General features: G+C 41.1%; 1 protein-coding gene across 4 annotated transcripts in view; it reads right to left on the bottom strand.

The window, feature by feature from the left end:
- Positions 1 to 16,428, bottom strand: part of CALCR (calcitonin receptor) — a 168,952-nt gene that overhangs the window by 53,151 nt on the left and 99,373 nt on the right. For all 4 annotated transcript variants that reach the window (XM_075746171.1, XM_075746168.1, XM_075746170.1 and 1 more), the window contains exons 3-4: positions 9,699 to 9,852; positions 5,741 to 5,851 (exon numbers count right to left, since the gene is read on the bottom strand). In XM_075746171.1, the coding sequence (XP_075602286.1) occupies positions 5,741 to 5,851; positions 9,699 to 9,852 (265 nt within the window). The remainder of the gene's footprint in view (positions 1 to 5,740; positions 5,852 to 9,698; positions 9,853 to 16,428) is intronic.

The raw sequence follows: 16,428 nt of genomic DNA, 5'->3' as shown, positions 1-16,428 counted from the left end.
TTGTGCAGGCTGTCTGTAGTTAGCTTAGACACTTGAAGAGCTGTCTGGGAAAAATGGATGAGAGAAATCTTATCCACGAAGGCAGTTTCATGGGAGTAGTGAAGTGTCTGACAAGATGAACCAGAAGTAAGTTTTGCATGTGGTATTGTTTGTGCTACCAATCATATTTTCATAAAAACAGCTCAATCATTTATATGTAACAAATATCTTAACCCAATAACTCTGGAATAAATATGATAGCTCTATCAATCAGGTTTTTTACAATTAGACCAACTCTATAGCTAGCACATGTTAAAAGAATCAACACCATTTTTTATTTATTGTTGAGTTATAAGCTGGAAGTAGAAACAAGTTTTCCTCTATTGCAGTGCATGCTCAGCACATACCAGACATTGGATTCTTTGCCATCATTTGGATAGACCTGTGTAGTGCTTAGTTTTGCAGATGAGGGAATAGCTGATGTAGCATATTTGATTTACTTACATCCGCAGTAAAATATTCTAGAAGAAAATTTTTCAAAAATGAAAAAATCATCTGATAGGATACAATGGAGACCCTAGAAAACTTCAATTCCAGTATCGTAATCAGTGAAGAAGTACCACTATCATCAGCATGCCTCAGTCAGCAGAACTGGAATCTGTATAATAGAGTCATATTGTGAACTGTGGGGATAAGAACTGATTTTTCAAATACAGCTGTCAAGCTCAGTAAGAAGCAGGACAGAAATACCCAGAATGGTAGGGGGAAAAGAAGCAGCTGAACAGAACTCAGATTTGTTTTATTTATCACTGTCTAAATGATACCACTTCGACAGGAAAATAAGACCAGCAGAAATCCAGAGCTGGCTTTTTTTAGCCAGAGTCAGGAAATTTGCATTGTGTGGCAGCAAGAGAAGGGCTCATCCAGGCCCAGCCCTTCCTGCGCTGCTCGGGCTGCTCCAGCAGGTCCCTGGGGCTCCTGGCCACCAAGGATGCTGCTCCGTGCCCTCTGCAAGCGCAGGCACAGTGCCGGGTGGGAAGGAGCACATGACAGGCTGGGTGTGCAGGAGGGGAGACCACGGTTGGGAAGGCGCTTGAATTAGGGGATGCCTGAGGAAGTTGCCTCCCTGCCTGCCAGGAGCCAGGGGGGTGGAAGGAGCCACCGCTGCTGCTGTGACCCAGGAGGTCTCTCTCTCTCTCTGGTTTGTGGAAGGCCGTGATTTCTCATCTGCAACAACTGCTCTTGTCAGCTCGGCAACCCACTGAGCTGAACACTTTGTGCATTTTGCCAGCTGTGAGAAGGCCAGCCTTTCTCCCTGCTGGGGTGGCCACTGCTTTTAACCACCGCTCTTTGCCAAAGAGGAAAGGGAGCGAAAGTGAAACGAAAAGGTATGGCTGCCACAGCGCGACTTGGACATTCAGCTCCGTTGCTATGTGACTGCACCAAATTAATCCTGACCAAACGCACCGTGCAGGGAGAGTGAGGTGGGTAATAAAACACTCCCCTGCCACAAACCCAACAGCCTGTGCACGGCACAGGGCAATGCTGTGCTCCTCCTGCTGCCTCCAGTGCATCTGCCTTGCTAGGAGGCAATTACATCCACAATATATTTCCCTCTTTTTTGGCAGCAAGAATATTGCCAGCATGAAGTACATACTACATTCCTATCAAATTCAGTTCCTAGCAATTTGAGCATGGCCCAGAACCATTTCAAAGGGATTACACTAAAGATTAACCTGGATAAAATATGAATATAAAATACAATTCAAGAGAAACTGTGCGTGTTGCCTGAATAGGGGAGTGTGAAACAGCCCCGCTCAGAGCTTCACAGCCAGCAGTGGATGAGACAATGAATTTCCTGCTGTCACTGGTGTTAAAGCAGTAGGTCTCGGTATGTTTTCCAGACAAATTGATTTGTTTTTATGCATTATCACATTGCATGTGATGGTCATTGTGAGAAAGAGATTGCTACAAGAGGCAACAGTTGTTTATTGAAAAGGACTAAGTTGTCACAGCATGTAGAGAGGGGTTTCTGTTTGTCTGTTAGCTTTAAGGTACTGATTTCCTCTCACAGGGTAGAGCTTCATCAGGTGGGGAAAGAAGTGTGGGAAGCCCTTGCTGACTGAACAGACTAGATTATCACAGTGGTCGTTTCTTCTTTCAGAACACAGATTTCTGTCTAGTAAGAACTGATGTAAGTTCAGTGACCCCACCTGGAGTACTGTATCCAGCTCTGGGGGCCCCAGTACAGGAGAGACATGGAGCTGTTGGAGAGAGTCCAGAGGAGGGCCATAAAGCTGATCGGAGGGCTGGAGCACCTCTCCTATGAGGACAGGTTGAGAGAGTTGGGGTTGTTCAGCCTGGAGAAAAGAAGGCTCTGGGGAAACCTTATAACAGCCTTCCAGTACCTAAAGGGCCTACAGGAAAGCTGGAGAGGGACTGGTTGCAAAGGCATGGAGTGATAGGACAAGGGGTAATGGCCTTAAGCTGAAGGAGGGTCGATTTAGATGAGATGTTAGAAAGAAATTCTTTACTGTTAGAGTGGTGAGGCACTGGAACAGGTTGCCCAGAGAGGTTGTGGAGGCCCCATCCCTGGAAGTGTTTGACCAGGCTGGATGAGGCTTTGGGCAACGTGGTCTAGTGGAGGGTGTCCCTGCCCATGGCAGGGGGGTTGGAACTAGATGATCTTTAAGGTCGCTTCCAACCCAAACCGTTCTATGATTCTATGATTCTACGATTTTATTCTGGGACTCAAAGATATACATGGCCTCAAATGAAAGTAACTTAGCCATCAGTGAGCTGATACACAGCGATTCTGCAGATCTCAGTGCAGCCCAAAGCAGCACAGCATGAAATGCTTGTTTCAGAAGTCCACAGGGTTACTTGCATGCCTGAAATATACATTGATGTGGTTTGATATCACAGAAACTTAGTGGGAAAGAAATCTGACAGGCACTGCAGTTTTCATCTTGTAAAATCATCGTTCTTTAGGATGAATTTTCTGTTTCTCAGCAGAAAATCTAGCTGTATTTTGTTTAACCAGGTAAGTTACCAAAGGAAATAATGACTTGTGACACAAAACCTGACAGACTTCTCAGGACAGCTGAATCAGTGCTTTTGGCCACCTCTAAGTGGCAGCCACTTCCATTAGCAGTTGAAAGACTTCTAGTCATGCCCACGATTTTGTATCTCCCTCCTACTTTATTAAGTCCTGGTGTGACAATCAGCCACCTGTAAAGCAAAGGCTGGCTACCCGCTGGTTTGATGTCACAGCTGTAATATGTGCTGGGGAACTCAACAGCTACTCTAGGAAAGGGCTCTGGCTCAACCAAGAGATGCTGAGCATCTGCTGAGCCAGGGAAACAGTGTTGACTGACCAGCATGCAGGTAAAGAGGCTGACAGAGGTGCTGACAAGAAGAGAGATGTGCCAGGGGAAAATACTGAGTCCAGGAGATCACAGGTATTGTTCCTAGGCAGGACAGCAGAGAGAACAGTAGGAAATTAATTACTGTAGGAGGCTCTTCCCCCTATGGCCATGTACACAGAACAGGAATACAAAAAAATTCCCAAATCTGCAACTTTTAAAGCATGGCAGAAAGAGTAACCACGGTACACACACAATGTGGGCCACACTCTGCAGCATGCATCTGTACGCTAAGGACTAATTTGCAATCAGCCGTAGGAGTCACAGACCTTGGCATTAATAAGCATTAGTAAGTGGAGCAAGATGCTTCTCCATGGACAGCTTCAAGTGTTACTCTGAAGTGTGCTGTTGTAACGGAGCAATTAGTTCAGAACAAGTCACTGGAGACAAGTGGGCAAGTGGAAAAGCTGGGAATAGGTGGCTTGGGACCAAGCAGGAGAGTGGCTCTGTAATCAACCCCATGCACTGAGGGATGAGGACCTCGAGTCTTGGGGAGACTTCTGTGATCACAGGGCTGCCCAACACCACCTTTCAGAAGTATAAGCTGAACAGCACATGGAGTATACATAAACCAGGACTGATAGTACCACTTTTGGGGTTTTTTTTTAATGAAAACCATGGAAGCAAGGAAAGCAGAAGCCTTGTAGTAAATTGTCTTATTCATCAAAGGGGTGTTGCCAGTGGAAGGTACAGACCTCATCCAAGAGGCATCTCTGACATGTGTGTAAGAAAAGTCTTGTGCAACCTCAGGATCCAGAGCCTCAAGCTCTCTCCTGACCATGAGCATTTCCGTCTGGGGACTGAACCAAGTTTGGCCAATTCTTTTAAACTGCTCTTTTGGCATCTTTTGTGCAAATAGCCTAATGGTTGAAGCACCTGTCCACAGAGAGGGAGACCTAGGTCAAAGGCACCCCTCCAGTTGAGGGTCTCAGCTCCTCAGCCCATCTGCCCCCAGGTGCTCCAATGATTAGCCACGAGTGTGGCCCTGCTGCAAGACTCCTCCTTAAAAACTATGACACTGTACAGAAAAGAGGTCAAGACTAAGTGTGTCTGAGAGCAAAAAAAAGGTCACAAAAGACAAAACTTTGTGATTCAGTGCCTGTTGTGTATCTCATGGATGAAAGCTGCTGTAAAGATTTGTGGGGTGGGTCTCAGGGTACTCCCACAAGAGGTGGACAGTCACACGGCCACGCGAGCTCACTTTCAAGGCACACAAATCCTTCAGTCTGTCCTGTCCTAGTTCCACTGGTAAGGGGGAGGTTTCTCCACACAAGTTTGGATGCAAGTTTGAATCCCCTCAGACTGGGGCTGATACTGGAAGTTTCCCACTTGCTGGATGAATTCTCTAATCATGGATAGCTTGATTTATAAAGAACAGAAATATTGATCAACCTGGCTGCTACTGCAAATGGGATTCAGTAAAATGTATACCGGGTCTGATCCAGCCTGCAAACTCCTCTGTTTCTAAATAGGCAACAAGCTCAGTAGAACCAATAGTTTTAGCTAATGGTATTGGGTCATTAATTCATAGCAATGCAATAGTCCATTTCCTTTTCAGTTGGGCACATACATTTTGGTTTAACCTTGTTGAAAATTTTTAGATTTATATACCTTCCCCTGCAAATGTTTAGTTTCATAGTTTTTAACTGCAATGGGTACACTGTGTCTATGCTGGATTTAGCATGCTGTGGCATCAAGCACCACCTATGAGCAGCATGTCCTGAGCATGGAACACACAACTGTGTCTTTCTTCAAACAATACTCTTTGTGGAATTTTACTTGCGTCTCGTATTTCCTCATATCAATCTGTCCTTGATTTTTCCCCTTCATTTGTCACTTTAAACATTCTTGAGTTACTTCTCAGTCTGCATGGCTGCTAGTATTTCTATGAAGAATTCAATGAACAGTTAAAACTTGGAGACTGTAAGAACAGTATTTCTGCTCATCTTCTTCCATAAAATGGTATTTTCCAATAAAAACTGAATGAAGAACAAGGTGATACATATTTCATGCACATAAGCATTTCCTCTTTATTATAAAAACTTAGAATGAGACTTTAAAAATATTTTGATATTATAACTAAGTAGTTAATATTTTCGTAAACTAGGTTCCATAAATCCACAAGTTATATTTACAAAAATATAAATGCACATACAATATTTTAAAAATAAAAATATATAAAATAGGCAACCCAAAAGCTTCATGTATTTTACTTTCAGCCAAACTCTCTGAGATTTCACAATGCTGCAAAAATGGCACTGAAAACGGTTTCCACTCAATGGCACAAATGTTTCAAAGACATCCTTCAAAAGATATGATAAAAAGAAATACCGTACCAGTTGGATCAAAGTCTGGAAAATAATCCGGACAATTCTGAGCAGTGACTCTTCCAGCAGGCGTGTCATCCCAGCACAACCATCCATCCCAGGTTCGGTTGCAGAACAGACCTGGACATTTAAAGAGGAATGCAGTAGTTAATTCAGCACACAGTCACTCCTGAACCTGTTCCATTCTAGCCTCTCAAGGAATATTGCCATCTGCAGACAATCGTGTTTTCTTTTTTAAATAAACCTCCTTGTTATTGCTATACTTTGAGTGGCATTCAGGTACTACAAGGTACGTGGTTTTGCTGACCTGGTGTTAGTGGTGTTAATTTTACTTGAAAATATGGTTTTAGGCCTACTGAACTGAACTTTGAACGTAGGGTCTATTCCCACAAATTCGTCATCTTGATCCTCCTTCCATCCTTGGCCATAAATGTGTACATTAGTGCTAAGGGGGGGGCCTCAGTTATCCAAAGACCTTACAGACACCCACTTTTCATTTCACCTTCTGCCATTTAGCAGGTCTGAAAGTTTGCAGAGACAGGTCCCTGTAAGGTTGCTGCATTGCTCAGCACTAGAGATCAGTCAGGTAACTACCGATCCGGTGAAGCAAGGTGCAAGACTGATCTGTAGCAGGCGAACTCTGCCTCCCGATGTTGTCTGGGTAGGCATGCTGTGAGCCTGTCCTCATCACACCCTTCTGGGAAGATAGCACTGTTGAGGCTGTGTCCTCCACAAGGACTATTCCCAGCCCCAGAAACGACGGCCATACCGGGGAGGCAGAGTACAGCTCATTCTTAATTCCTGTTTTACAGAGATGTTACCTACTGTGGTCCACAGAAACTGTGCCATAAGACTACTTGCTGTAACACAATTTCCTGGCTCATTGTGGATTTATTCAGGTAACACATAAAAAAAGAACCCTATACTTCTTAGTTATTGTCCATGTAAAATCAGTTTGTGTTAGGGAAAAGGTATTTATCATCAAGACTATCAGGTTAAAGGAAAATACAATGACAAGATACACCTTGCCTTTTTTGCTCTGGTCCCAAGAGACTTTCAGAATTGCTGCTATGACCATGTAGGTTGTTTTTGAAAGAATCATATGGAACCATTGAAAGTTAATAAAATATGGACAGCTAATTGCTTCTGGTGCTTTTGAAATTACCCACAGATAAACTTTCCCTCTGAAGCAAGAAAGCTGTAGAAAGACATCTGAATTGTTCAAATTGGCACCAATAACTGTTTTTAAGTCAAAATAGTTGTGGATTAAAAATTGAAAGCTTTCCAAATTAATTTTTTTCCAGATATAACAAAGGAGATGTTTTTATGAACACTTTTCCTTCATTAGCTAAGATTTTATGCACATATATTTTTCCATTGTCAAGTTAAATGTGCTGATGCTACTTGTTGACTTAATTAACCAACCATCATATCAGCAGTTTGTTCTCTTTCCTTCAGGCATTCTCATGTTCTCCTCTAGCTTTGAGATGTATCTGAAAGACTTTTAGGAATAATTTTTTAATGTCAAAGAAAAAGAAGAATAGAAAATGTTTGCAACTTGAGTTTCTATCTATCTGAAAGACACTACAGCATGGGGTTGGTAGAAATTTCTAGCTTTAAATCTTTTGCCTTGCCTGATAAAGAAAAAAACCCACAACTGATTTTGATCTACACATTGTGGAATGTGTCTTTCAAGGTAAGTAACAGGATATATATGCATGCATACATCCATAAATATGAATATGTATACACACACACATATAGATACACACACATATATATATGTTTTACACACATACATATACATATTCTGTAAGTTCTGCAGGAATTAAAACAGTATAAGTAATAAAACAGAAGAGTTTAACAACATATTGTTGTATCACTGGCTAAAAATATTACATTTTTGGAGGGACAGGGAGTGCAGGAGCGCTGCACTGTCCTGGAGGGATGATGAGATGTTCCCATGTGCCTGAGCTCCGCATTTTGTTATTTCTTTGGGATTTAAGGTAATCAATTCTACCTTGAAATGGGCAGGGTAAGTGTGTGTAGATGGTCCGTTATTTTGGCTCTGCTGGCCACAGCTCACCTGTATTACATCATCTCTCTGGCTCCTGAGCGTGAGGTACTATGCAGTTCTCTGCAGTTCGCTGTCATCAGCTTTGAGACCCAGGATTATGAAGGATTTAAATTATCTTTGTGCCAGTCTCAAATGAGCTACATCAGGGACTGCAGAGATGCCAGGGAAAAATTAGACACATCTCAGCTGGCTCTGTAAAGTTGTACCAGACACCGGGCTTTCCCTGGATCTCCACAAGTGTTTGTGCTGAAAATGCGTACCCATTATACGCCTTCAGCCCATGTGTTGGGCTTCTCCTCTCAGGAGACACCCCTACGGTTATCATTCAAATTAAGGGAATTTCCCATTTGATCCCATCCTCCCTTTCAAATTTGCAGTTAAGCGACTTAGACCCTTGTTCCCTTCCAACCCTTTATGAAATGTAAATAAATGTTAGAGGGCTGGTGAGGATCCTGTAATTCAGTCGAAAATGCAACTTCGGTAGTGTTGGCATCATTCCTTAGTTGCCCATTACCTTCATTCTGGGTTAGAAATGAATTAAGTGCATGTTGCTATGAACATAACAGTCCCCAGTGGCACTGCTTAAATCTAGCTGCCAGTCGAAGGAATGCAGGAACTGCTGTGCTGGGTCTGCCACTGCTGTCCTCCTGGGACAACGCTGCTCACTACCCAGCTCATGCTGGGAAAACACTTCAGCCCTTTGCAACTAATCACATGTGCAAGGTGCAAAAGAAAGGTGAGTCCAGCAGAACTATCAATGGATGCAAAAATGACGTACGTGTAGAGCTGGAGACTAAAAGAGTAATATCTGAGCAGACAGCAAGTTTTTTCCTCCCTCAAGTCCAGAAACTAAAGGTTTGTTTACATGTGAAACATGATGCTTTCTATCCCACAACCCTGTTTAAATACTTGCGGGTTTTTCCCATTATTGGCCTGAATGAAAACCCATTTGAAGCAATGGGAAGTCAATATTAATTCCAAAACATTTCTGCAAAAAGACCAAGTATCTTAACATCTAATTATTCTTTGAGTCTTACAGAGTCCAGTAAAATCTTTGTGGTAAAGAGTTGTGGAAATGTCTTTGTTCTTGTATTACAAAAAATTCCCACATTATCTCCACCCCATTTATTAGTTTGGGTTTTTTAAATCATGATTTTTTAATATATTTTCTCTTTAAACTGTGTCCTCAGTATCTCTGTTCTTTACTTGCATAAATCCCCACAATGCCTACAATACTTTTTCTCTAGCATGCTCACAACTTCTTCCATATTTTCTGTGAGAAACAGTGACCAGAACACTCAGTCCCAAACAGAAATCCTTCTTCATTCATACCATGCCATTGTAGCACCACTATTATTTGTCATTTCATTTTTATTAATCTTAATATGTGCCTTGTATTCAGTAAAGATGTGCCCTCAGTGCTTTATAAACCTCTTTTTGCTAGTGTTACTGCTAAATATAGAACACCTGGAACATCTGTGTTGGTACAGAGCATGACAGCTATCAGTCAATACACGAATGACAAAAATAAAACAGTGAGCGAAGCAAACAGAACAACATTTGTATGTAAGAGATCACCATTCACAATCAGATCTTTGTGTGAGTTTGCTGAAAGGGTCTGGAAAATGCCATTCTCTAAGCAAGAACAAGGGATATTCAAGCAGCAAAGCACTGAGCCAGAAACGCAGATGATGGAGGTACTGTCTGCATGGGGAGGAAGGAAAAGCTGTTCATTCCCTGGGCTCGTTCCAGGCTTTTTTTTTGCTTTGCACTTAAGTCTTCCGGCACCTCAAGGAAGACTATTGGTTAGTATACAGAAGAAAATGTTTCTGTATAGTGATATGAGCAAGCGTGGCAATATACAACCAGATTTTTTAAAATCTTTTTTACCTTTTTTCTTATACGGAGGAGCTCTGTTCATCCTCTCATAGCATTTGAACTGGGAATCTATTATCTTCTGTCGTATGACTGAATTTTCAGTTACTACAGGCTCTAATGTAGGATCAGTATAATTTACAGTAGAAGAAAGACTTGGAATCATTCTCTGTACAGAAAGGAAAAACTGTTAGTACAAGTGAATAAACCAGGAGGATAAAATAAAAAAGTGAGGATCAGAAATCTCTATTATGCATTCTTCAAAGGCCTTTTATTTGCACATATGTTTAGCATTATGATGGGTCTTATACTGCTTGCAAAGTAAATGCTGAATTTTTACAAGTTTACCTTACTATAAACTCAGGATTTTAACCAAGCCCTTTTTCTTGGCTTAAGAGAAGACCATGAAATACTTGATAAAGTCTTCGAAATCTTTTCATGTAGCTTAGTGATCTGCAAAAAAAAATTTTGTATCTGCCCAAAGTTACACCCATGTATTTCTGCTCACTTGTGCAAATTTCTCTCCAGGCTGCCCAGACAAAATACCTCGGTACCACAGTCTCGAAAACGATTATTTCATGTTTTATGTCACCTGCTTTGAACTCCTTCAACTGTTAAGGTCCTAGAAACACAGGGCAGAGAGTTTAAACCTCACTACCTGGCCTTAGCTCCTAGGTAACTACCTAAGCAAAGTGACCCTAACTTTGAGAGTCTGAAGAACAAAATCCTTTTTGATCAAGTGGCATCTTCTGACTTCTCCCACTCTGAGCTGCCTGAAGGGCAAAGGGAAGGACCATTGCCTCTTAGGTAGAGAGGTCAGCTATCTTTTTTTCCATCCATCCATCCATCCATCCATCCATCCATCCATCCATCCATTGCACAGCCCAGGTCTGTGAGCCAGGGTGGAAATGAGAGTGTGGAGCTTTAGTTAGTTCTGTTGTGCCTTAATGCTGTATCACGACCCTTCTCTGCATGAAGGTGACAGGAAAGGATTAGTTCCTCTGCTTCTCCAGCAAAAGCAATGCTGCTGTGGCACTTCCCTTGTATGACCCTCTACTTATTCCCTATAGTAAACCATACTAAAGCCATCGCGAACACCAACAGAGTCATTTACAGGCTGCTTCAAAAATTAGCATTCTCATAAACACACAGACTTGACATTTTTAGCATCAAATACTAGTACACAGATCTTTAAGCAACCATTTGTAGTTGTTCAAACTGAAAATGACAGGTTTGAAAATTCAAATATCAGCTCACTTCTTAAATTGTTGCGTCCCTTTTTTTAATTGCACATCACAAGCAACTGTAGCTCATTAATACATTACTTTCTTTTCCACTGGCACAGCTACAACACTTTGGCAAAATAAAGAGCTAAACCACAGTATGTTTGACTTAGTTGAAAAAAAAAGAAGGCATTACTTTATCCTGATACTTCTGTGCCAAACCAGGTGATTTTAATCTTTTTATACTCATACACCCAATTATTTTTTTCTAATTTAATCTAATCTCTTTTGATACTAACATTTTCATTTTGAACTGTATATAGATACTCTCTGAAGCCTGGAGGACAGTGAAGGTAGTTTATTTCATTGCACTTAAAATAGGTACTTGAAATAAAATGGGATGAATAAGAAGGAAGATATTTTCTGGCAGATACAATTTTATATAAATTTTATGTGTATGTATACACACACACACACATAGATGTACTTGGATAGTGAAGCCATTTGGAACATTTCATCTGGCCATCCAAGTGAAAAATTAAACATTTAGAAAGCCAGAACAGGAAATACAGAAGCAAAGCCAAACATATCACAGGTCCTTCGCTTATGAAAAGATTAAAGGAAGTAGTTGGAGTCTACAAGGATCATTTAAAAACCAAACAAGCAGTGTCCTAATCCAGAAAGAAGTGCAGGAAAGTGCAGATAAGGTTCTTTGGACACCCTCAGGTCTGTTTTAGCCCTTCATGTCCATGTACCGCCACAGGCTTTGGTCATTCATAGATACTCCACGCTTTTTTTTTTTCTTTCTTGTTTGGAATAATACCTCAGTTCCAAGCTGTTTGCACTCAAGAGAGGAATAATGGTATCGTCAAAAAAAGCTAGGGGGGCTTAGGTGGCATCGGCTTTGTCCTCGATGATTTCTCTGTTACTCTGGGCCAGTTTGGGAACACACTCATGTTTTGAAAGCATAACCATCTGATTATGCTTGGAAAACGTTACCAATTTTCCTTGCCCTGAAACAATGCTTTTATTTTATTTTTGTTTTCTTCTAGGAAGGAGATGATCTGTTCTTCACATCTGTTTGACCAAACAAGATCAAAATTATTTCACACTGACAGAGACCAGAAAGGCTGGTGTTGCTGACCATAAATAATGTTGCAGTTTCATCTGCTTTATCGGTACAGAATAAAGCACAAACCAGACATGAAACAATTGGCAAATGCCAGCTACACAGAGAGAAACTGTAGAAACTGTTCAGTGCTTTGGAATGCCTTTCCCCTATTCTCTTTTTATATCCTCTTTTACACACCATTTATAAAAAGACAGACCATTCCCAGAAGATTGCACAGTATAGAAATATACAGGAATGCTCTATTTACATCTTTTAACTGGTGATATAACAGTTTGTAACTAGGGATGATGATTTTGAGGGGTAAGATACAATTTGGAGACCGAAGACGCCTTACTCTTAAAGGTCAGTTTTATAACTCCCTCCCTGTGAGGGACTAATCCAATTCCTGAAGAAGTCAGCTCTTTTGGGGTAGAGGTTAATGAGAATATTTTAATACTTGGAGGCAGAGAGTACCTGTGGTGGTGGATAGGATAAATGTCTTGGATTGTGCACAAAATTATTTAAAGTGCTCAACCATGTAACCAGGAGGACTGCCCATTCTACCGCCTCTGAGCAAGGCAATCACGGTCCAGCTGAAATTGCCAGCAAAATTTCTATTGCACACATTTGGGCCAGGGATTCACTCAGAGAGATTAAAAATATGGATAAGACTGTGTCACTGAAGCTCAATGGAAATTACTTCATCAGTGGAAATCACTTAATGGCCTACAGTAAATCTAAAGCAAGTTTGGATAAAGACTGGAATAATAATATTAAATTACAGCTGTCTCTTAAATTATCTGATTTTTTTTTTCTTATTATCAAACACAAAGAGTCAGATTTTCAAAGTTAGTTGCACACAAATCTTTCCAGGCACTTTTGATGTAATAGAATAGCTTGTGTGTGAAATCAAATTAAGGGGTTATACTTAGGTGTGTTACTGGTATTGTTCATCTGTGATAAACCCTTTAAATGTATTCTTCCCCTTGACTGCTATTTCTCACTTCTGTTTGCCTAGATTTTAAAAGCTGGCCATGGAAGTTTGAACAATATTTTCTTCCACCTTAAAATCAGATGACCATTTCAACAGACTAATGAAAAATATATTTGGCAGCTTGCTGGAGGTTGAGCAGTCACACCTCTGTTTGCAATGCTGGTGTTTCCTATCGTGATAGAACCACACGTCCACCAACACTCTGGGACTCGGAGCCTAAAGCCAAAGTCAGTTCAGTAGGCTGATGATCCAGCCCTGGGGCTCAGCCAAACAAAATTCTTGGTACAGTTTGTGATGCCAGATATTACTGTTTATTTCAGTCTTCTTGCACTCCTTACCATGGGGGTCAGGAAAGGGCAAAGGGGACAGAAAGAAATCTCTGGGTCATTATTCTCTTATCAGAAGTAGCAGGAGCTTGGGCACGGCCACACGGAGGGGAAAGCTTATTGTGTATCATGCTGATGGAGAGGCTGGGAATGTCCCTCAAATGTCTGTGTGTCTGTGTGTGTGTGTATGTTCTCATGGAATTAATGATTAGGAATCACCTCTGTTACTATGTTTTAATTATTTTAGCTAGGTATTTTAGAAATTAAGTTTTAAAACACAGGTTTTCACCATAAAAAAAGCCATATTAAATAATTTTCACCTGGTTACTACCTACAATACTGAACAAATTTTGAATGTTCAGAGTCCATTACTGCATGTCAAAAACTCTTCCCATGGATCCATCAGTTACTTCAGATGGAAATGTAAGTGATGTTGATACAATAAAGGAATGCCTCATTCATTTATAAATATTCTTTATTAAAGAGAAATAAATACTTCACAACTTAATATCAGGATGTGTTCATAGCCTGAAAATGATTGGTATGATTTCTTCAGAAGAAAACTGTTTAAGTGATGTCCTATGCAGCAGTTTAGCAGCCGTACATATGATGTCACTCCTAGAAGTCCAAGTAAATGACGTCATACATACGACCACCAAGCCACCACGTGACAAATGACTGTTATAAGAAAATGAATTATCATTACAAAGAGAAAAAACAGGCTGCTGGGAATGCTGAAGTTCACTTTATACCTAGAATGAATAAAGGAATCTAGAGAAAGCAATTTGGCTTCATTATTAAACTATATTGAAATGAACAAATAGTGCCCTGGTTTCTGTAAGACCGACACCTGCTATTAACCTGTGCAAGACTGTGCCCATTTCTGCAACAAAGAATCCAGACAAAGCAAGTATAAAATTCCTTCTTTTTTTTTTTTCCACAAATTATTGGACATGATGAACAAGCATCCTCAAATATTTTTCTTCCACCATCAAGGAGCTTGAAGTATACTAACTGTTGACTACACATAACATTTAGGAAAAGAAGGTATTAGTAGCTTTCTTTGCTTTTGTTTTTTCCCTCCTTCCACTAAATTCAGTAACATTTATTGTTGAGCTCAGTCAAAATACATTTCAAATTCTGGGTGCTCTGTTATTGACTCACTTTGTGCATCACTAAACTGCTGTCCTTCAATGCATCACATCTTTGAGTGAGAGCTCAGCATGATTTAGGCTGGTTGCAGAGCCCCTCCATACCTCAATTACATTTGAAGTACTTTTCACAGCTGCTAGCATTAGGACAGAGAAGAAAACAACTATGGCGCCTGAGGAAGGTCATTATTGTGTGGTACTCAGTAAATACAACAATAATTTCTTATCCATTACAAATGTACTAGGAAACAGCAGACAATTTCTTTGGGGAAATACTTTGACGTGACATATTTTACTTAACCACTGAATGTTAAAATTTTCCCATACTCAATTGCTGTTGAAGCAGGATGGAAATTATCTCACAGTGAGATCCCATACAGCTTACATTGCAGATTTTGGCAGCTGTTTAAACAAGCATGAGACTATCAGCCACAGCAGATGAAGACAAGGCACTTTTATGAAAAGCAACACACGAATCTTACAGTTCTTTTCCATTGCTGTAGGATTTATGAGGAAGATTTACTCCCAGAGTAGCCTGATGCAAACTGCGGGCTTAAGGGAAGGCTGCAGAATATGTCATGGATTTTTGCTTGCAGCTCTGATTATCATCTTGCAAGAGGCCTCTTTAAGGCAATCAGCTGCATAGCAACATCCTTATTTTTTTAAAAAACAAAGATGGAGACAAAAAGCCCTGATCGCCCCTGAAACTGGGGTGAATAGAAAAGAATACGGCATTCCTCTCCCTCTTGGGAAACCGTGAGCAGCTTGAGTCTAAATTTCTCACACTAATTCTCAGCACCTTAAATCATCAGCAGCTTTCTTTCCCGAGTTTTCCTTGTGTGAGAAGAGCTCCAGAACTTGTAAGTCCACTTCCTTACAGCTTGAAGCAACACATAGTTACAAAGGGAAATGCACACTTCAGAACAATGGCATGGTCTCAGGTGATGAGACCCAGGGGGATTTCATCATCCACAGCTGGGGAAGCACCGGGGCTCCCAGCGGTGCCAGACAGCAAGCAAGGCTCTGACAAAGCATGCCAAAGGAGGCTGTGACAGATCTTCAGCAGCTCTTCTGGCCCATCAAAGAGTGGGACCTGCTCTGGACCAGATGCTGGAAGAGCCGCTCCCTAAGCAGGAGAAGGTTTGTGCTTATGATGCCCACACAAGACACGGGTTTTAGAGACTCGTGCTGAGAGCTGCTGAGCTGGGCAGTAGCCCGGGGAAGCATGTGGCCGCCCCACCTCACTGGTTCGTATTGCACTCCCAGCTGAGAGCATCTAATGGGTACAACATGAGTGGTGCCCTCATCATGGTGGTAAATGTTTCACTAATTGGCTTCTGGAGAATTGAACCTACCGCAACTGTGTTCCAAAACACGCCAGTTTGTGCAGTTACTGAAAATTGCATTTCAGCTTTCACATAACTAATCTTCCATGTTTTGTGAATGGGAATTATTCGCAAGCCTTTCAGGAGCTGACACAATGTACCAGACTGTGTATAGTTTAGTGACTGAGGCTCGGTAACAATTTGACAGATTTAGACTTAATGAACTTGTTCTCAAAATTAATTTATTTTAAAATACAACCTTGATCTAATGGTCCTAATATTGAATAATAGTGTGGTCTTCAGCTGCAGGATCCATTCAGTCCTTCCTGAGCACTCTGTGGTTGGCTCAGGATGACAAAATTGGAGTATGAGACAAAAAACTACTCCATCAATCCTCATTTATGTGATAAAATCAAACCACCATCTGTAGGCACTAGATGACAATTCTTACTTGACAAACTCAGGTAGAAAACAAAACTCTCTTTTCTCAATGTCCTGCAAAACTCATCAGCCACACAGGAAAGAGACCCAAGATTGTTTCCTCCTCCTAATTCTCAGCAGTTTCATGCCCCTGGACACACCGTGGTGATGCTCCATCTTTCTTGCAGAGAGAAA

This window comes from Balearica regulorum, chromosome 2 (assembly GCF_011004875.1).
Source record: "Balearica regulorum gibbericeps isolate bBalReg1 chromosome 2, bBalReg1.pri, whole genome shotgun sequence".
Taxonomy (NCBI): Eukaryota; Metazoa; Chordata; class Aves; order Gruiformes; family Gruidae; genus Balearica; species Balearica regulorum.
This window is presented reverse-complemented; position numbering and strand designations above follow the sequence as displayed.